Below are 22,575 nucleotides of genomic sequence, written 5' to 3'. Positions count from 1 at the left end.
AGTTAAAGGGTGTATAGTGGCAAAGAAAGGGATCAGTGAGGTAACAGCCAGATAAAGTGGGGTAATAAGGCAGGTAAGTGAGGTAACAGTCAGATAGGTGGGGTAATAAGGCAGGTAAGTGAGGTACTAGAAGAAACACTGGTCTGTGACGGTGGTTTCAGAGGATGGAATGTTGAGTGTGATCATTTATACCATTATATTTAGAAGTGCGGTTTAGAAGCTGGAATATTTTTGTGTAATATTTTAACTGTTCATGAGAGTAAGGGCTTATGGGAAGAAGCTCCTCTTTAGCCTGGATGTCCTATTTAAGAGATGATAACAAAAATAACAGGAGAACTGGCCCATTTGCGAGTGATAAACAGCGTCAGTGTTGCTTTCTTTACTCTTTCTGTTTCTGTGCACCCAAACAGGAGTTGAAAGTGGACGTGCATTCAGTGTGCTGCTGTTTATTTCAGCATTCCACATTTTATGTTAAATATACTGCATGGTTTGTAGAAAATATTAGTGTAATTTTTCCAGATCTTGTTTGTTTTATCACAGATTAAGACCTACTTTTACAGAAAGTAAAAAACTGAACTGAACTAAACCACCGAGTTTTTAGCTGACTTTGACTGAAAGAGCCAACAGAGGGCATTAAGTCCTGTCGACTGAAGCTTCATGCTTAAAGTGATAATCATCATAGCGCATTTAACATGGCAGCCCATTAGGCAGAGAAGATGACGGAAATTACTGGAACTGCTGAACATAATTATTATTATTCTTCACTCATTACACTAGATTTCCTCCAAGGGGAATAATGCATTTAGCAGCATAACACATAAGAGACTCAGAATCATGGCTATGGGGGCTGGACCCAGAGATGGCCCAAGGTCACCTACAGTGTCCCCCCAACCCCCTTAACTCTGTAGGCCACTATTTTAATCCCCACTCCTGTTTGGAGCCGATAAGAGGGCCCAGAGGGGGCCTGCAGGGCCAAGATGGCCAAGGTGTCCACTTCTCTCTGATTATTTCTGTCCTTGTCTTCCTGCTAGCCTTTTTTTCCCACCTGATCCACACAGACTTCAGCGTACTGGAGAAAGAGGGGGGTAGAGGGAATTGTATCACATATTGCTAATCAGATCTGAGGAGTGTGAAGGTGTATGTGATGTGCGGGAGAGTGTGTCTATGTGTGTGTAGGAGGTGAGACCTCGCTTTGTCTTTTTCCTTTTATCAGCCAGCAATAGAGCAACAGGGGATCATCTAATTCTGCAGTAGTCTGGAACCTCCAGGTAAAAAAACTGAGGGCCAAGAACCTCCAAAAATTTAATCTGCCAGAGTCATGCACGCCACTGGTGTGCCACGGGCAACATGAGGTCAAAGCACTTAGAAGATGCCTAGTAAGAGCTGCAAATGTGATGATAATTGGCCTATCCACAGTCATATGCAATATACAAAGACTTGATGAATGGTTTAATGAATGATTCTTTACAGAAACATTTTTTCTACAGTCCTTCTAGGAGCCATTCCATTGCCAAAATGGAAACAGGTATTTTTGATTCATATAATCATATTAAATGTATCCCTTTGACATTGTTAACAGATTAACTAGGCTACTATTGTCTCTCTGTGCTGACTCTGTGTGAAGCTGCTAATGAGCAATGATGTTCAAAAGGGAGGGAGGGTAGAAGCTCATACTGTAAAAACAATTCACACCTTTCCCCAAAGACAGCGGTGCTGTCCATAAAATGAATGATAGAACTGCAGATTTTTCGATATGCAAATAATTGTGCCCATGCCACAAAAACAAACAGGATTTAAACACTTTTAGAAATGCTGACTTGCTTGAAATCAAAAATTCAGATCACTTCATACACATTACCACCATAAAAATATATTCAACCAACACTGTTGAAGAAAAAAAATGCACAACCCAACTGAGGAACCTCCAAATAGGTGGAAATTGCATTGCTCCTATGAAAAAGGATTAAAGAACATCCACATTAGGTTCAAGGAGGAACCCTTATGGGTATAAGAACATTGGTATAGACCCTATATCATATTTAAGGTTCTTTAATCCTTTAAATCTTTTTTCAAAAATAATTATTTGGGGAATCAACAGTGGTTCTCAAAGAACCCTTTCATCTCAAATAACCTTTTATGGTACCGTTAACTATAAGATTTCATTGATTTGGAATAGCCATAAATGTGCTTTTGTGGCAGCTGTTGCTTTACAGAACACTGGCAAAAATTCAATATTCGATTATTCAATCTGATAATATTGAGGGCTATACTGTTAGCTATTTAAAACTAAGCAGACTGCATTGGAAACAACTGCAAATGTGCCATTGTGTTAATATTAGGCTGATTACAGTAGAAAGTATTCATAATTATATTTGTAATTAAAAATGTACTAAAAGTCTACTTAATTTAAGGTCCAATTATGTACACTAAATTAATTTTAAGGGTAGGCTACATTCAAGTAAAAGGTGTATGTTTGCAACTTTTCATAACTTAACTGCCTTGAGCAGGGTCAATGGAATCAACAAAGTTTAAAACTGCAAGAGAATAGTGTTCACACTCCCTGTGTGAGGCAAAGAAGACGAATCCTTGAGGGTACCACCTCAGTAACAGTGTTTGTACTATGAAAGATACCGTGTTTTCTCAGAACGTGTTAATAAATGAAGGCATTCGTGGGTGGAACACTGATCCATCAATTATGAGAATTTTCCAAGCACAAAACTGACTAATTTAGATGTACATATGAAAGGTCACTATATGTCTCTGGCAGCTTCTGCTCATGTTAAGCAAGGCAAGAATACTCTCTTCAGGGAGCTGACAAACGCTGATGTGTTTTGCTGTAAGATCACAGTGTGCTGATACTTATATGAGACATAAAAAAGACAAAGCACCCTGTGTGACTCCCTTAGCCTACGGCTTCCTGGATAATGAATGCATATCCAGACGCAAGCGTCGAAGCATGCCGACAGACATGTGTGCTGTACAGTAAAGCAGTGTGGGCGTGGAAGAAAGAGAACGAGGCAGACGGATGCAGAGAGTATCCATCATTAAGATATATGAGGGAGAATTTCTTCCCGTTCTATCCATTTGAGTCGCTTCATTAGGGGAGAGTCAATATGCATTAAGTATGGCACACAGGTCGCTGTCTCAGCCATAATTAACGAGGGAGGCAGCCAGCGTGGCAGCATCTCTGTTGGACTAGTACCAACTGTCAGCACCAGCAATGAGGAGCAAGCGTCACGACGCGCTGTGGCTTTTCTTACCTCAGACAGTTCTTTCTCCATAAAGAGCACACAAAGGAGGAAAGGCCATTTTCTGTTTTTTTTTTTAGACCTTTGACCTCCAGCTCCTTTATCTTGCACGTTTTCTGTCATCAGCTCTTTCATTTTTTCACTGACTGTCTTCTCTTCCTCCCCCTCAGCACATAAGCCTTTGTGGAAATGCATTCTCTCTCTGAGCAGCTGCTGATAAGCTCACAGTACGGGTGCTGATGGAGTGAGGCAAAAGGTGATGCAGTCTGAGCTCAGAGGTGAAGGGGCTCATCACACATAAAGTGTTTAACGTATAAAAGACGTTTCAGAGATCAGGCACATTAGATGAGTAAATATGCCTTAAATTCTGTATAATTCAGTAGATGTAAACAAAGCCATATATCACTGATGTCGGAACAAAACCTCACATCTCCAAAATGGTAACTTTACAAGAGAAGGAAAAAAAACATAAGTCAATGGAACTTTTCATGGAGTAATAGGTATTGTTCAAAATGGTTCATTCATGGTGGAAAGGTACATGCAGGGAAAACAGACTTTGAAGAAAATTTACTGTTTCAGATTTACTACTATTTTACCATGATCAACATTACATAAATTCAGATGAGATATGTAGGCTCACTGGTCATTTGGACAATAAATGAAATGGCTACGTTTTTGTTTGTGTCACCATTCATTCTTATCATCACCATTCTACAGATGTCTCAGCCAGTGCGTTTCTCTGTAGTACATCATTTTACATCAAATCATTCCAAAACAATTTACTTCTCTTAATGATGGAATTATGCTAAAAGTTTGAAAAATCTGTGGAATTTCCCTTTAAGTAATCTCAAATAGACTCGCTTTTGTGGTGTATGTCGCAGAGTCATCTAAAAAGCACAAAAGCAAGGTATTCAGGCTTCAGTATGGCTGTTTTTAGCTATGGCATTGTACGTTTTAGGACAACAGTAGCTTTACAGCTTCAGTGCAAAGCTAAAGTTGTAAGCATCAAACACCAACTATATCTTGGCTGACTGACTAAATTAATTATAATATAAGGAAGACTCTGCACACTTGATTTCTCACTGAACTATGATTAATACTTCAATCATAACACTGCTGTTTAAGGGGTTAAAGTGGCACTGTACAGAGTAAAACATGCTGTATGTAATAAAGTTATGGCAACATTTATTCACCTTTCTTGGAGCTCTGGTCCTGGCAGTTCTCGAAGGTGCAGGGTCCCCAGGCACTCCAGGAAGACACCTCACACTCCACTGGACAGGGGATGTGACACAGCTGAGTGGTGTTGGGAGACACTCCTAAACACAGGTCACTGTTCACGGGCCGGGACGCTGTGGAGAAACACAAAAGATTACCATGATGCTGCAATACAGATGCACAGCTTATCCTTCGTTTTTTATGTATTGTGACTATGTATGCTATTTTATCTGTACTTATAGACATACAGCTTTGCATTTACTGGACTGCAAAATACATGTGTGTTGCTTCACATTGATTCATTTAGTAAATGCCCTGATATAGAACTTTATTCATTCCTAACATATAACTGAAGCCTGGTTAGCCCAGAGCTCATATTCACAGTTAGTGGCTTATATAGAGCTTCCAGAAGGTCCAGAGTGATGTTTCTTTTAAATTAAGTTTCAATTTTAAATGAAGATATGTTTGATCAATTCCACTGACATTTCCAAATACTGTTGGTGACAAACTTGACATATTAGTCCTTCTGTCCAGTTCCTGAACACCTAACCAATGAGAGAGCAAGCTTGGCTGGCTTGGACAAATTTTCATTGGGTGTTGAAAAAATAAAGCCTTTTGTTTCCCACCAAAACTTTATAATGAAATAAGATTATTACAACAATACCTGAAGAGTTTAACCCCTAACATGCAGAAAGTTGTATTACACACTTCTTGAACCTAAGAATAGCTCTACTCATTTGCATTGAAATCCCTGTAGTTACTTAATAATAAGCCTTAGTATGAAATAAGCCTTGGATTTTAAGGGGTTAAATATGACTAGCATGATTCTATTCTATAAAGATTAACTAAAAACTGCAGACATGTATTTTTTTAGTTCCCAGATAACATTAGGAATTCTCTGAAGGTCTTGAGGGCCCTGAGGACTCCCCATGGCTAAAGAAGATACATAAGAATGACAGAAATAGCAAAAGCAAATGCAGAGGAAAATGCAGAAGCGCAATTTTTAAGGTTTTGCTCCTCATGGCCTCAACACACAAAAAGCATGAAATCACGAAGGCTTTTGATCATTTTTAATTTTTATATCCAGATGCATTCCTAATTTCTAAACATCCTCTGGGTGCATGAAATGTTTGTTTTCCCTTCATCCCTGTCCTTCAATGTGTGTGTGTGTGTGTGTGTGTGTGTGTGTATGTGTGTGTGTGCAGCGTACTGAGTGGTAGGTGACTTTCTGCAAGGTCACAGCACTGATGGATCTGCCACCATTGCCCCGTGACAGATCCTCACTTCATTCACATGCAAATTGTTCTGTGTAGCCAAAAGGTGTGTGCTTTGATGGAGCTGATCCTTAAAATGTGCATGTGTGTACGTGCGTGTATTTAGGTTTTGGGGGTATTGTGTGGTGGATGAAATGTGTGAAATAGACTTACTGGCTGATTATCAGTTTCAACCCAACTGTGAAATAAATCTGCTAACTGCTGTAAACGTGTTCATATAGGTCATGAAATACATTGTTAGGTTAGGCATGTTTAAGTAGGTCTAAAATGTGTTTTTGAGTTACTCAATGCTATAACCTCTTATCCAACCATCACAGATAATACGTATAGATTTGAACTCACAGACATGATGGAATTATAACTCAAAGGAATTTAAGTTGTATTTGTGATCTCTATCTAAAGAGATGCATAATTAAATATATTTAATAAAATAAAGCCATTTAATTTACAATGTTCCAAAGCAAACCAACATATAACTTTTTAATTTTACATTACAGAAGCCAAATGTAACTTACAAAATAAAATATGCCTTGTGAATTATAGTGGTAGCATAGGCAGAATGAAATCAGGCAAAATTAATGTACACCACTGTTAGCTTGGTATTAACTTAATATTGCAACCTCAATAGAGATGCCATTAACATTATTGCAATGTTGATAACTGGATAAAAAACGTGAAAGACCAATGATGGAGTAAATAATGATAACGGCTCTCTTCTAAAATGCCTCTCACTATCCAGTGCTTCTTGCTCAGTATGACATCAGGTGGAATTTCAGAGGGTCTGATTAGGCAGCATGTGTTTCTTTAATACTGATTATGTAACATATTAAGAACACTGTTAATAATGTATTATGTAAACAATTCATAAGGCATAATATAAAATATTCATTTTTAAAAATATGTATAGCCATGTTTATGATGCCTTATGAATATATTATAACATTTCATGGAATTCATAGAAAGTTTTACCGGATTCCTTTTTGCCTCCTTTACATTTAAGACAGCATTGTTTGCATAGATTGATTTTGGAACAATGCTGCTCTGTAAAACTCCATTTCCATTTTATTCCGCATGATCCCATGTCTTCCACATCTTTTCTTCATGTGATTGTATGGCATTCCGATGGATGAATACTCGTCTCTGGTCATGTCTCAGTCTGAAATGTCTCTCCTCACCTTCTCATTAACCCAGCCTGATTAATGACTCTCTCCTTGCGGCTTGACCTTGTTCAGGTGGCACATCACTCGTGCATAGGCCAGATGGTTCACACTTTGCCCACCCAGGGGTTCCCCAGCCTAATTAGGGCACCAATATCCCATCAGCCCCCTCGCCTGCTCACTAGCCACCAGCAACCAGCCCCTTTGCTGGATCATCATCATCAATAACTCCAAATAACTCACAAAGGAGATCTGCATAGCAGAACTATAACAAAGCCGTCATGCAGACGCGCTTGTGCAGGTCCACAACAGGGTGCCACGTCGATTACAGTCAGGATGGAAACACAGCCAGGGTGGAACTAATGAACATCAGTGGCACTGTTGCTCAAACACTGCCTTGTCTTTCTCACACTCTGGCTCCCTGTGACCACGGTGTGTTAATGGATAAAGACGGAGACAGCAGCTGCTTTTCCTCCATCGTCAGAGAATCTGCAGCCTCCCCCCCCGCTGAGAGAGGAAGCTTTAGCGGGGCATGTATAAACAGCAGAGCAGGAAGCTGGATGAGATGTTGCTTTCACTGGCAGAGCAAAACACTGAAAGCTGCCTTTATTTGAAATGTAAAATGTACAATTGGGTTTCAGCACCAGTTTTGGCATTCATAACCTGGGTTTGGGAAGTCGGCCCTAATCCCCAAATGATTGAAACAGATTTTGGGTTTCAAACAAAGCTTTCGCTTACAAAGCTTCCACATTCCAATGGTAATGACATATACGGGGATCACAACAACCCGTATTACTGAGCTTACTGCGCATGCTAAAGACTGCAGTGGGGGGAAGCCTTACTATAAGTCTTACTATAGGATTTATGCATCATCCCTGAAAGCAAATGACCAGATTAAATTTGCATAAAACACACCGTGCTGGTCCTTATGCAGAGCTGCCCTAATTGCCTCACATTCATACAAAAGTCTGTGAATAATTCAACACACTAGTAGTACATTACCCACATGGTCAACTGTATGCAATGTAGCCCCTTCTATTAACTTCCAGCAGAGTAAAGCACTGGATTGACTGTTTCACTCTTGTAAAACCTTTTCACTCTTTTACTGTATATTACTGAGCTGGCTTGCTTTCATGTACAAAAAAAGTTTACCTGTATGAAAAACAGCTTGTAATACAGCTTGTAACTTTCACTCTGAGAAGAAAATTCAATGCTATCGCGCTAAAAGGTTGTGTAGCCGGAAAGAAGCCGTTACTGAGAAAAGGAAACACAAAAAAAGAAGCAAGCTTAAAAATGAATAACCCCACCCTAGTGTACAGACCTAAACATCACTAAATGTGTTTGGAATTACTTGGGACTGAACTCTAGAAGCGTGGAAAAATATCCCTACAGATTTAAAAACTGAAAGCAAGTCTGCTGAAAAGAATGAAGCACAGTAAATACTGAAACATTTGATATTACATTTAGTTGTTGAGGCTTCAGTGTAATTTTCTGTAAAACATACATTACTCGCTTTTTTGTGATGCTGAATAACTTGTGCTTAATAACAGTACAGTAGCACAGAAAACAGTATAAACAATAGCGTGACAAAAATGGTGGAAAAAAAGCACAACAATAGTGTGTGTGGCTGTGTGTGTATACGTGTGTATGTGTGTATATGTATACATATGTATTGCTGCTGGTGCCAGAGCACTGTCAGCATCCTAACAGCACCCGCCAGGACTGCTTCATGCACACAAAAGGTGCAGAGCACAGTGCCATTTTCTACCAGATTTCTTTTATTGCACTGTGCTTTTCTCTCTGTGGAGGAGCTTGTTCTGACTGGCTGTTTGGGAGCAGCTGTGGCCATCTGAATAAGTTCTGTGAGAGGTCGTCAGTTCAACACTCAGAGCAGATGGCAGGGGACTTTCTGTGTCAGGCTGTGGAAGAGTGCGGGCATGCTACCAGCTTTAGTGCCCAGCATGGGGTTACACACAGCGCTCTGGCCACGTCACATCATACTTAATGAGTGTGCACGTATATGTGTGTGTGTAGGTGGGTGTGCTTTTTCCATTTTTGATGGCATTAACTTATTAAAATGCTAAAGTATCAAAGTACCAAATGCACTAATATGCACTTAAGAGCTTTGTAGCAGCTCTTCTCATCCAGCCCAGAAGTAAAAATCTACTGTCGCACAGAAGGAAGCAATTATGAGTTTGTAGCTGAACTGGAAAGCAGACGATCTGAAAAGACGTACTCCTTAAAAAGTTTCCATTTCGCTTTTTTTTCTTGTGTTAAACACAAGCTGAGACAGCGTCTGACAGCTTTTCGCAAACCTAAAGTGCAATGCCAGCCTGAATAAATGAATAGAAAGCTCTGTCAGGCATGCAGAGCTCCAGCAGCCAGGTCAGTCCACCTGCCTGTCAGCTCCTCTCCTCTGCAACAGCAGGAGCTCACCAAGCAGGCACTGCTGCTTTCCAGGTGGGTGAAAGGGGACAGAGATACAAAGCAGTCGGCCCTTGCATTACAGATTTTCAAGCCCTGTTAGATTTGAGATCCAACTTTCATCTTTGAACGTACAAAGAAACCAGTGTCAGTAACAACTGGTCAATTTGAATTTGAGCTTGCATAGTGTGTCTGGGGGTGGAGGAAGAGGGAGATGAAGCATGGAATTATTGGTTAATATTATTTATCCCCATTATCTGGTGATGTAATGAAACCACAGAACACATTTTCGAGGCAGGCAAAAGTCACTTATGCTTCGATGAAAGATTACGGGAAAGATTTTTTTGGCATTAAAATAATATATACTATGATGATAATATGGTGCCTAAATGTTTTGTTTTGGGGGCCCAAAGAACAACGTCTGTTGTGGGCTGCAGGCCAAAAACAGAAGACAACATGAAAATAAAGAAGATAGGTTTCAAATCATGTTTTCGAGGAGGTTTTCAAAAATGTATTTTCATTATGTATATACTGTATCTTTTGTTACTAAAATACAATTGCAAAACTGAAAATAATGATTTATATAAAAGGTTATATATAGTTTACATTTTGTCATTGGGAGTGAGGCATATCTCACATTAGGGGGTCTTTTTCATGCCCCACTAAACCCACTGCACTTTATACATGCTTTTTTAGTGCCACATCAGAAAAACCAAAGTGAAAGTAAAGTTTGTGTGCTGCTGGGCAATACACTGATTAACACAAGAGGATTAGCATGCCTCATTCTGTAATGAATACATTTTGGGGACGTGCTGCATGTTGTGGGATACATTGTTGATTTTCTCCTGAATGTGCGACTTCTTTGGACAGATCTATTGTGTATCTATCATCCCATATGTTTCTTAGCCTTTTATAGGGGAGCTGCATGGATATGCTACACCACTACCCTTCCTCTGGCCCACTGATGGGCCAAATTCAACGTCCTCACAGTCCAGCTTCAGCCCGCAAACAATTTTGGGCAGCCTTGCTTTAGACAGAATTTACTAGTCAGGTTCTGCTTGTTTGTGATTTAGCAGGCAGGTTACCTTCTTTGCTCTTGAGGGAGCTGAGGTTGGATGGTGGGTCGGAGGAAGCTTGAACACAGTACACCTCCCGACTCTGGATCCCACCTCCACACAATCCAGTCTGGTTACCACGCCGCCGGTCCTGCTGGCTGAGAAGAGTATCTACCCTACATTCACTCCACTCAGTAGTCTTCCAGGTGTACCTGCAGAGAGAGAGAGAGAGAGAGAGAGAGAGAGAAAGAGAGAGAGAAAGATGGTTGTCAAAGCGAACTTTTAGAATAATATTCTAATTTAATATTCTAATACCGTTTCTGCCGTACACCCCTGAGTGAAAACAGAGAACCATGACCTTCTTATTACCTCATACTCCACTGTTCTCTTTATGAAGTGGAGCCATGAAGGAAGCTCATTCTCTAATGAACTAGTCCAAAGCCATGCTTCAACCAGTCTCTGTGTTTAGGTCATAGTCTTATTGAGCCTAATCAACTCTGACGGAGGGCTGCAACCTTCTGATTTATCATATCAGCACAGCATGAGTCAAACAGAGGAATCACAAACAAACGAGGGAGCCATATCCTTCCACAGAGGCAGAATTACACAGACAGACCGCCTGGCTTGCTTTTAATGGGGGTAATTTTATTGTGCGCACTTTGATATTTTATGCTTGGACGAGCCGCATATATTTTTCATCATAATCATTTGTCAGGGCCCAGGGAGAATTGCCTGCAGCGTCAGAAACTTCTATGAGACTATTAGACAGCAAAAGGAGAACAATATAGACAAAACAAACTTTGGCACCAGATACCCTATTTAATTAGTTTGAGAGGAAAAAATAATTCTCAGATATACTCAAGCCAAAATGATTTAGGTTTTCATCTTCACTCTCGTTGTCATTACTGTTAATGTCATCAACAAATGAGTTCTGGCTTAATGAAGTGGCGATGACAAACAGAGCGTAAGCAGTAATGGGTGAGAGGGAGCTCAATAGTTATTGGGTGTAAGAAGCTTTAAAGGCCAGCGTCTGAAAAGTTGACCCCTCACCACCTTTTACAGATGTGATAGGGAGGAAGCGGAGCAAGAGAAAGAATGAGTGTGTTTGTTGGGGTGGCAGTCTTTGATTCTGCAAATACAACAGCTGTTGTGGTCATGTGGTCACTCCTTTTAAAGCAAGAGGTATGCAGAATGGGATAAACTGGCATTAGATGTAATTCTGTTACAGGGCATGTTAAATGCTGCCCTTCATAGCACTGAGAAATAACCTGAAACCGTCCAAAAACTTGGAATTGATCTTGGAATGATCTGTTTAAAGTAAATGTCAATTTTGTTTGATATGCTGTTTCCTAACACAATGAACATTTTTCAGTATGGCACAAATGTGCAAGTACTTTTTGGGGCCTCAGTATGTATCACTGCAGCAATATTACAATAACATGTTTTATTTTATCATTTGATCTTTTAAACTAATGGTAATTGTGTATTAATAATTGCAGAGGTGTGATGACATACATACTTAATTCATTGAGGCAGATCAATAATACATGTAATAGGCCATGGTGCCCAAACTATTACACACATCCGTGCAACACATAAAACAACTGACTTTATTCGGATTTATTCCGAGACAATATGTGATCATCTAATATGACTATGCTAAAGTTTTAGCACAGAATGGGGTCCTTCTTGACATTCCAGTTAAGAGAGAGAGAAGGCAGTAGCTCAGAAAAGTTTCAGCTTTGCTCATAGCCGTGTCTGGAAGCCAGGCAGTGATGTGTTTTTCCTGCTAAGTGAGAGAATGTCAGAGGGTTCACATCTCCCTTCCTGCCTACATTACTTTCCCTCGCTCTCATTACAAGTAAGGGATGAAAAAAGCTGTTCTATTTAAGGGCCAAAGCCACCACGTCAGTTCTGCTCACATTTGATATCCTAAAGTGGAATGAATACATCAAAATGTTCTATATCTGCAAAACCGATTGTCTGATGTTATCTGATGTCTATTGGAACTAATAAAATCCATAAAGATAAATTTAAATGGAACGTAACATTTTGATGTGATGTACTGATGTTATGTAAGTGAAGTATTTTTAATATTTACATAAGAAAAGCAGCAACACAAGTACAAGATTAGCAACAGCCATCAGCCTAAATTGTGTCAGTTTTGTCCTTTTTTTAAGATAATAATATGACTTTTAGTTTCAGAAGCCCTAAGCAAGTCTATTTGAGATTACTTATCAACCTGATGCAGTTTGAGGTCAGTGTGTGATGATTTAGACATTTTATACAGAGTAGTTTATACAAAGTAAGGGGCTCCATTACCACTGCAGTGCAAAACTGAGGAGCAAAACTTCAGACACCAGACATGTCTTGGAAAATTGTCAAAATTAGATTTTTCAGCTACACTACTGTGTTTTTTTGTGTAGGTAATCTGGAATCACTTTTCAAAAATTTGTAAGCAGTGTTTTTGATAATATAAAAGAAAAAACAATTTGGTTACAGAAGAGCGTATAAAGTGAGTTTAATACGCTACTTTTGTTCAAGCTAATGAGTTTCAAATAACTAGGGTGACCTCAGATGCTGTAAATAAAAAATAAGAAATGCTAAATCTATTCAGAAAGAGCTGTAGAGTAATCTAAAATGGCCTGTCTGTCATTGAGAATGAAGTCATAATAAAGTTAATATCCAGAATTCATCATATTTCAAAAGTCAGATACCTAAAACTTGACCAGAAATAAACAGATAACTTCAGTATATCGTAAATCATTTTGTTCACTTTTTGGTCATATAATCCTTGCAATACAGAATAAGACCTCTAAAAATACCTTTTTGGGAGTTGTTTGCAATGTTCATTTCCAAAAGTTGTTTCTATATATAAAAATATATACAAAAAAAAAATATACAAAAATGGCTAAATAATAGCAAGTGATTCCAAACTTTTGAATGCTAATGTAATTATTTCTTAAAGCCTTAAACTCATGACTCAAAAATCTACACAAATGCATAAAAGGATAAAATGACCCATATAGGAATTAATGGTTTTCGTCAAAGAAAATGTCTCCTGTTTTTATCTTAAACTTCAACTGAAATATGAAATTATTTAAATGATCTCAGAATTTGAAGAAAACTCTGAACACTAACTGACATGGGACACAATGAGAGTATGGAAGAGGCCTATCAAGAGCTGAAATGTTCTTAGAATAGACAGAAATATGAAGATAGAAAATGATAGGTCAATTTAAGAGAAAATCTTTATCTTTAAAAAATGTATTAAATGAATGAACCCTTTCAGTCATAAAAAAGTGTTCTGAAACTAATATATCATTTTTTATTTTTTTATATTCATTTTTTATTAATCTCTTTTACAAAAATGTTACTTGTTCAGAACTGATGTAGAAATATAGACATGACTTTTATAAAGCTCACAAACAAGATTCTTCATGGAATACATGGAATATCAAGGAATTAAATGTTTGTGTTCATAAGATATTCCAAAAAAAGACAACATACTGGGTCTATTTGGCATTCTTTATGCATTCTAGCATTAAAGATAAGTAGGTGAAAGTAGTGTGAAAAAGTAGAAATTACTGAAATTACTTTCTTTATGCAAATGCATTTATAATTTACACAAGAATAAAAGTGCAAACATTTACACAGTTCTTATAAGGTAATTAAAAAGTAAGTAAATTGAAAGACAAAACTGTGTTACATTGTTTTCACTTTTATTCAGTGCTACTCACAAAGGTGGGTTAATGTAGCGTTAGGAGTCTTGCCCAAGGACTCTTGTTGGTGTAGTGTGGCAAGCTTACACAGGTGGGGAACCAAACCCCAGTTTGCCTCATAGAAGACACCATGCTTACTAGCCACTGAGAATGTTCAGAGTGAGTCAGTAACACTGTAGAGTGAAACACTAGCTGTAAAGCCATGTGGAGAAATGCGATCATGCGTGGGGTTAAAGGAGAAGACCTCTCTGGACCACACAGGACATCTCATTGGGAACTGACCAGCTGGGGCTAATTTTGAGTGACACACATTCTTCTCTAAGGGAGGCAGTGAGAGATCCAGAGCAGTGTGCTGATGAGTGACGGAGCATGGACCGGCCCATCTGTGGTGGAGATCAGATTAGATGCCGCGTCGCCTGTCCTCTCACACTCTCTCCATTCATCACCTCCCCCTTCCAGCCTGGCAGTGTGCCAGTGCTCCAGCCCGCTGCTCCTTGCCCGCGTCCTCGAGCAGGCAGCCGCAGCCCCGCCCGTACAGCCCACTCCACCCCCCCATCAACCCTCCGTCTGTGTTTTCCCCTCGTGGGCTGCACAAAAGCCCCCCAGCAGACGACAGGCATGAAGAGAGGCTTATTATTGTTCTCCCCACTGTTAACACCAAGCCAAACTGCTGTTATTACAGCAGCGAACATACCTCAGCATGGAGCAGCCATTCAACGTTAATAATCCCACTGAGAGGACAATGTGTTTATGACATAAACACTGGCATAGTTGGCTTAAATCAATGCCATTTTCAAAATGAATGTCTGAAAATACTGCTGATTTGCTGCTTGCTAAAGATACATACTCTACACTACTACTAAAGAAGTAAAATTCCATTCTAAAGCGTGGAGTGTCTTGTCTAATTAACAATTCTTGTTCTTCATTCAACAGAAGCTTATATGATATAGACTAAATATTATAAACTAAATATTATATGGAATGCATTTTTAGATGAGTTAGTCAATATTTCAGGCAAAAAAGAAGGAATTATAAGGTGAATCACACAAAGTCAGAGCAAAATATTCGCAAAAATGTTTTAAAACTTGCGACAAAGGACCTTTTTGGTGCTACACACTCTCAAAAGAAGCAAACTGTCACTGGGGCAGTACACGTCTTGTTACTGGGCTGGACTCCACACACCACATCTCGTCTCCAGGCTTTTTATTGTTCTGTTTTAAAACATTAGGTTATGAAAAGATTCAAATGCATATTTGTCCATGGGGAAAAAAAACTTATTTAAGGTGCTCAGTTGGACCTTAAAACCAATGTTGTATCTTCGAGGGAACATCTATATTGTTTGTATCTTGATGAATGAAAAATGTACCTGCACAGAACCTTCATTTCTAACAGTGTACATTTTCTTTAAATGTTCTTCAAGGAATCTTATAGGACATGTTATCCATCATGGAGAAGAAATATTTAAGCATTCAAATGGTTCTTTGAGTTGTCACTGATCCATATATAACCACTGGCTTTAGAACACTTGAAGAGCAGCTTTTTTAAGCATGTACTCAAATTACCACCTCAAGATCTTCAATCTTGATGTTATGCTGCTTTCTCATGAACAGAGATAGGGACTCAAGTCACAAGCGGATTCTACTCTGATTTGTCCTTAACTGACTCATGACTTCATGTTTGATAAGGCTTCAAATGAGTCTTCTGTTATAGAAAAACGTTCAGTGTGATGGACAGAACTAAGTGCTACAGTAAATGCAGTAAATGTGATATTAAAGGAAAGAAAACTACTTGAAATGGTTGGTTAGTCTGTAGTTTTGACAGCAAATATGCCAGCTGTTAGAAGAAATTTAGCTTAAGTTTAAATTTAGATTAGTACCTTTATCTTAAGTCTATCTAGCATACTTGCAATACAAAGTACAGCCTAACCAACCATTTTGAGTTGATTTCTCCTCTTTCTATAAACCTAAAGCCAAGGCATTTCTGCAGGCCCCCTAAAGGCCCTTCTGCTGATGGAATGGAAGTGGAGATATTTTAAATTATGTAATCAAATAACATATTTCCCTCCATATCTCTGTTCTCAGATTAACTAGGGCACTGTTGGCTCACTATGTGTAGTGAGCATGGGGTGTATATGGGCAGGGAGGAGGTGAATGGGAAGGGGTGAGAATCCCCTGCTGTGAAAACAATTCAAACCTCTACACAAAGACGGCCATACAGAAATAAAATGGTAAGTGCTCTTAACTTAAAAAAAAAGTGCAACTGGCATATTGAAAAGTCTTGTATCTCCAAAATGATAACTTTACAGGAGAAGGAAAAAACTCACTTTACTTTTAATGTAAATCATTTGAACCAGACTTTTTTCCAAGTACTTTTGTCCATTTATAATGAAATTTAAAGGGCAACAGGCATTTTCAAGAAATTAGAAAAAAAATGTTAAAATGACAAAATGGAGACACAAGGTTTTGTTTTCTGACAGCAAAGATATATCAATATTACTGAATATTATTGAAGAAATAAAAATTGCATAGCCCAAAAACGGAGGGACTTCAAAAACAGGTGAAAAGTGCATTTCTACTGTGGAAGATATACTGTATGCAGTGCTTTATTCTCTGCTTCAGATTAAATGTTTTGCTATAATGAAAAGGTTCTTTGAAGCTGTGTCTGTAGAATGTATGCAGCTAATCACGAGATTAAATTAAAATCATCTACTGAAGATTCAAGAATTGACTTATACACATAAAATCCTGTACAGCTCTGTTCATCATTCTGAACACATCTGAAGTTTCATCTTTTCTAAAAATGACTTGAAATCTATCATGTTGAGTACTCCATCATATCACAATCATTCTGCACCTGTAATTGAGAGAAACAAGAAATCTTGCATGGCTTACACTACACACGGTGGAACTCCCTCCCCCTGAGGAGAACATGGCTCAGACTCCTCCAGATGGGGGCACTCGGCACCTCCGCCCACGTTGAACTGCTGAATACGTCGTGTGCGTGTCCGCTGACCTTTGGGCCCGTTCAGATCGTAGCACTCCTTTGAGCAGGCTGACCATTCAGACCACTCAGTCACTTCACAGTCCTTAGTGATGACACAGGCTTGGTATGTGACTGGAAGGGTTTGTTGATTGCACAAGCTGCGAAAGAGGAAGAGAATGTGTTTGTTACCAATACATTACAAATTAGGTTCCTCCAACCGCTTTTAGAGACAAAGGCTGCCAACACATAAGCTTATGAATTATATTAGGTGCTCGCTTTTGTTTAAAAAACTCCTATAATAAAATATCTGCATTTACAAATTCACTTTTTGTCAGCAAAATCTAAAACATGGCATAATAAGTGACAGAAGGCTTTTAGAGGATGGTGATTGAGCAGTTCTTCAAGAGAGCCTTTTTAGTGCTTGATTCTGCCTGATGACAGCCAATTACTGATGACAGAGGGCTTCACTTCTTCTCTTCTTCTCTTAGAGGACTCTCACACTTTCTTTACCTGCCTAAGGTTTCTTTTCTCTAGTATTCCAAAGACACAAACATTATCTTGTCGACACTGCAGTCAAAAAAGCACCGTAATGGACTGATAATCTGCCATCCTACCCAAATATATGATTATGGTTTTACACAGAATTTCCAGACAGATAAAACTCTTAATGCTGCTTACACTCTGACCTAAATTCTCACCAGGATTTTTTTTCCTCGAGCATATTTCTCCATTTATTTTTGTTTTCAAAAAAGCAATTCTGACTACAATTCAACATGGATATGCATCAAACTATGACTTCCATGAATTTTAATTAAAAGGCATCAAAATCCATTTTCCAGGGCATGCCTGGCAAGCAGGGCGAAATGATTAAGACTGTTAGTCTCTGCAGGTCCTTAGAGACTCGCAGGTGGTAGACTTTCACTTCCTGCTGTGTCTTAATTACTCAGTTGAAGTCAGGATATTGGCTGGTTCAGAAACAGCCAAATGCTTACAGTGCTTTAAAGCACTGAGCATCAACAGTCTACAACCTGATGCATTTAGAGTAAAAAAAGGGCCCTGCACATATAATGACATAAAAGCAATTAGCCACAAGATACAGAGCATTATTCTGCTTCACGGTGTGTGTAACACTCTTTAACTGCGCCAAAATCATGGCTTCAAGGGGCTTTTTGCCTTTATGTTACTTGCTCCACCTACTGGCTGTACACTTTCTGCTTGAAATTTTTCTGTCCTGTTATTCAGTGTTTTTAAACCCAGAAAGGAGATCCCGAATACATCAATCAGAACAGGTACTTTTTCAAATTTCATTCCTCACAATTCTTTGCCACACCCATCTACTACCCAGGCTAACTGAAACAGACTGTTTCAGATCTCACAAGTTAATGAATGCCTTGCATTTCAAACTTATACTGCTGCTCAAACTGTCATAGACGGTGACTGAAATGGATCCTTACTCCCGCATTAGTATTGTGCTACATTCGAACTGCAGTTCCACAGAAAAAAGTGTTCTGACCTTACATATTTTACAAAGTACATCTTTTGTTTTGCTTTTGTTTTAAGTGAAGTTGAAAGATTTTGATTCATCATGAGTTGCTGTTCCACTTTTTCATGCCACTACTGAAACACAGAGATTTAGTCCAAAGGTTTAGGCTTATTTTAGCCACACCCCTGCACTTTAGAGCAGGAAGTGAGACTGCATTCCTGTCCCTCATGGCCACGTGGTGAGCAGCTAGAGCCCACTGTTTTGAAGCAAATGTGTCCCAAAGTCTGAAAATCAGTGTGTAACATTAGGAATTGTCACTACTGAAACATATTTTCTGCCATTAAGTAAACTTTTTGTGTTCTATTGAAAAATGCTATGATTTTATGTATGCACAGCTGTTCAAAACTGTGTTTGCTAGTCATGTATTGAGTGTCTTTGAGTTATGCTCAAAATTGGTTGTCAATCGAAACACTGCATGTGGTGTTTTAGTAGTGACAAAAATGAAAGTTCAATCATTTCTTTTATTAAAATATACAGAGAGATTCACTCAAAATAGGTCCTGAATGTTCTGTTGTAACTCCCGTTAGGACAAAGCAACCTAAACCAAAAAAATGACAAAATATGCTACATTCCTTGACGTACTAGGTGCAATCGATTGCATTACATGCAATGCTGGAAGTGATCTCCGTTTTCTGCCAGATGCATTTTCACACGGCGCTCCATGTTCTTGAATGTATCGGCAAGGATTAAAGAGGTTAAAGACTGTCCGCCGCCTTCCTCAGCGCTGACGCAGGGGCATCCCAGCTTGTTAAAAGGCCCAAGTCATTAAAAAGTCTGTTTTTTTAACTCTGACAATAGAATGATCCACATAGGGGTGAGCTATTTAGTTTACAAAACAGCATTAAAACCCATTAATCAATACATTAATTTCAACATTGTCTTTTCAGTCTGCATCAGTATGCACCAGTCACATAGACAGATTTTTTGTATCTGCACATGGGACTATATCTTTCTGAAAAGCATAGGAAGATGAAGGCCAGGAAAATACAACATTTGACTAAGCCACAAATTTCATTCTTGGTCCATGAATGAACAATTACTATTCAATGTAGCTGCTATACATGCTTAGCACCAAAAACTTGCAATGTATTTTGCTATACATTCAGCTAGTGTAGTGATACGCTACTCTGAACCACTGATGACTCTCGCTGAGGCAAGCCAGACCAATGATAAAGTTGCACAACCAATTAGAAATGCATCAGATGGGTCAAACACCTTAAAGAGAACCAGTTTGAGTGGTATATAAGTCCGAGGTGCCTAAGCAAATAGTTTATAACATTTTTCGCAGCAGTAAGTGCTCTACATAACTACATAACTCTACATAACATTAAAATAAATACAAAGAAGAATAGATACAATAAAAAGTAACAAAAATTTCTTTCTTTCAAAAAAGCTGTGAACTTATAAACATAGGTTTGTTTCGAAATGTCTCCTTACTACTCCTAGACATCACATAGATTCGTCCCATTATCAGCACACTTTGATTGGACAAAGAATTGGATGAAAACTACAAATAATACTAGGCTTCCTTGAGGAAAGGTGGGGACTGTGAAAAAAAACAAAAAAAACGTAACAAGACATGCTACAAACTGCTAGCTGCCTCCATTATATTTCTGCTTATGGATTTAAGTAGAATGATCACACACACACACTCACAAAAACACACTTGATCCTGCGCACAAGTCACATTAATGCGGTCATCAGTGTCAGCTAAGCCTCTTTTGCCATCTGTGATGTCACCGAGTAGCTCAAATGCACTGGCTGTGACACCACTCTCCTCTCTGAATCATAAATCTGAATTATAGCTCACTGAAGCGCTGAGGAATAGTTTTCAGCCACGTCATTCCCCCTGGAAATATACATTCTACAGAATGCAGAAGAAGAAAAAGAAAAAAAAAAGAAAAGGTCATCTTTTAGCCACTGCTTCAAAGAAATGGAGGACAAAGGATGACTGGAGATGCACTCATGATTCTCAGAACACGTGCATTCATGGGAAAAAGCGGTTCGAATCATGCTCTCAAATATTATACATAAAACGCACCGGCAGACAGAACAGCCAGGAAAAACAACTGCTTCATAAATGCTAGAAAACACTTAAAGAAGCAGCCAGTTGGAAAGAAGCATAATGAGTCTTTTCAATATGAAATACATTTTATCTCAGGAAGTACATACAGTTGCACTGCGTACAGCCTCCACAGGGCTGTTTGAACATATCGGCCGGGTAAGGTTCAATGATCATTTGGCTTATCACAATAATGACAGTCGTGGCTTTGTCCAGCATCAACAAATACTCTGAGTGGCCAAAATTGGTTTATCTAAGATTGCATATTAGATTTCTTCTTCTGTTGATTTTCCCAATGTTCCCTTAGGAGCCTTGTTTCAAAACCTGTGCAATTCCTCTGCAACTGCCATGAGGCAGACTGACAGTATAAGTCTTAATCCTCCCACTGGCAAAGCATAAACTAATTAATGCAAACTTAGGGCATTGGTTTTCCCTACATAAAAACCAAACAGCTGGAACCATCATGATAACTGCAATTCATGTCTTTCACTGACTTTGGTCATTTAGACATACAAGTTGAAACCATCTCATTTGTTTAATTAGCTATCGTATTTATAAGTTATCTTAATGACAACTCTAATAATAATGGTCTAACATGATAATACAGTGAACCTTTCTGCTGTCATATGTGCACATAAATGTCTACAATTATACAGAATTATATGTAGAATCAAGCATAGCTTATAGTGCCTTGCTCACCAATATCCCCCTAAGTTTGTTCTTAAATGTGGTTCTTAAATCAGGTTCATGACGTCTTAAAGCGCAGAACTGTTCACACCTTTGTGCGCTTGAGTGTGTGGAAATTCTGTTCTTACCTAAGAATAAATCCCAAATAAGAAAACATTGGTGAATGTCAGAATCTTCATAAAAACTGTGGGTCGGTTTTAAGAAGAAATGTTGAATGAGGCCCATAGCTTTCTTTGAGAAGCATGCAAATACGAGCAAATTTCATCATCCTGTGGAAGCTAACATAAACTCTAACACTAACAATAGCTTCTTAACTAGCTTATGTCACATTAGTACTCTTTACTAAGTAATAATTCTTAAATAGCAATCAATACCATTCTAGTTTATAATCTGGTGCACTCACTGGTCATGTCATAGTTCTTGGTGACTTTATCTGCACCTATAAGAGTAAAGAATGAGCTAAATTGTCATTGACTTCAGGTTCAGATTCAGATTTCTTTATTGATCCCAGGGGGAAATTGCAGTTGTTACAGTTGCAGCCACTTATGTAAAAATAAACACTTTACTAATAATTTAAGACAATATAACAGAGAAAGAGAAATTTACAGTATGTACACAAGATTTAAGTACTTATGAATATAGTAAGTTGGCAGTGATTGTGATATGAAACATCAGGTATAAAGCAGTTACAATTATTTAAATGAAGTTAGTGTCCTTCTGAGTTATTGCACACACAATTGTTATTATTGCACATATGAACAGTTTGGTATTGAGTTTGTGAATCACACACTGAGGGAGGAGTTATAGAGTTTGATGGCCACAGGTAAGAATGACTTCCTGTGGCGCTCTGTGGTGCATTTTGGAACTGCAAGTGATACTAAAGGCAGTGGACAAATCCTTGAGAATGATTCAGTCTTATTGGTACTAATTTGGAGCAGGGACCAAAAAAATCATTAACAGGAGTAGTAAGTACTGGGCTTTTTTTCAGAGAAAAAAACAGTGGAGCTGGAAGTGGAAAAATGTCCTTAGTCTAGAGGAGATGAAGAACGTGCTTACACAGCATTGTAACAATTGCTGAAAATACAATTACTTAAATTGACAGTACATTACATTACAAAAGGCTTCAAATGGCTGTAAAAGCGCTGGGTTGTTGTGCCACTGAAATCCACTTCAGTTGAAACGTTTGCTCATTTGCCTCGAGTTTAA

At 38.6% G+C, this 22,575-nt stretch overlaps 1 protein-coding gene across 1 annotated transcript in view; it reads right to left on the bottom strand.

The window, feature by feature from the left end:
* The window catches only part of thsd7aa (thrombospondin, type I, domain containing 7Aa), a 164,448-nt gene that overhangs the window by 69,445 nt on the left and 72,428 nt on the right, over positions 1-22,575 (bottom strand). Inside the window, exons 3-5 of the mRNA XM_017682044.2 lie at positions 16,987-17,235; positions 10,404-10,585; positions 4,442-4,597 (exon numbers count right to left, since the gene is read on the bottom strand). Of these exons, the coding sequence (XP_017537533.2) occupies positions 4,442-4,597; positions 10,404-10,585; positions 16,987-17,235 (587 nt within the window). The remainder of the gene's footprint in view (positions 1-4,441; positions 4,598-10,403; positions 10,586-16,986; positions 17,236-22,575) is intronic.

Source organism: Pygocentrus nattereri, chromosome 27, assembly GCF_015220715.1.
Source record: "Pygocentrus nattereri isolate fPygNat1 chromosome 27, fPygNat1.pri, whole genome shotgun sequence".
NCBI classification, from domain to species: Eukaryota; Metazoa; Chordata; class Actinopteri; order Characiformes; family Serrasalmidae; genus Pygocentrus; species Pygocentrus nattereri.
The sequence above is the reverse complement of the archived record's forward strand: the minus strand, read 5'-3'. Positions and strand labels throughout refer to the sequence as shown.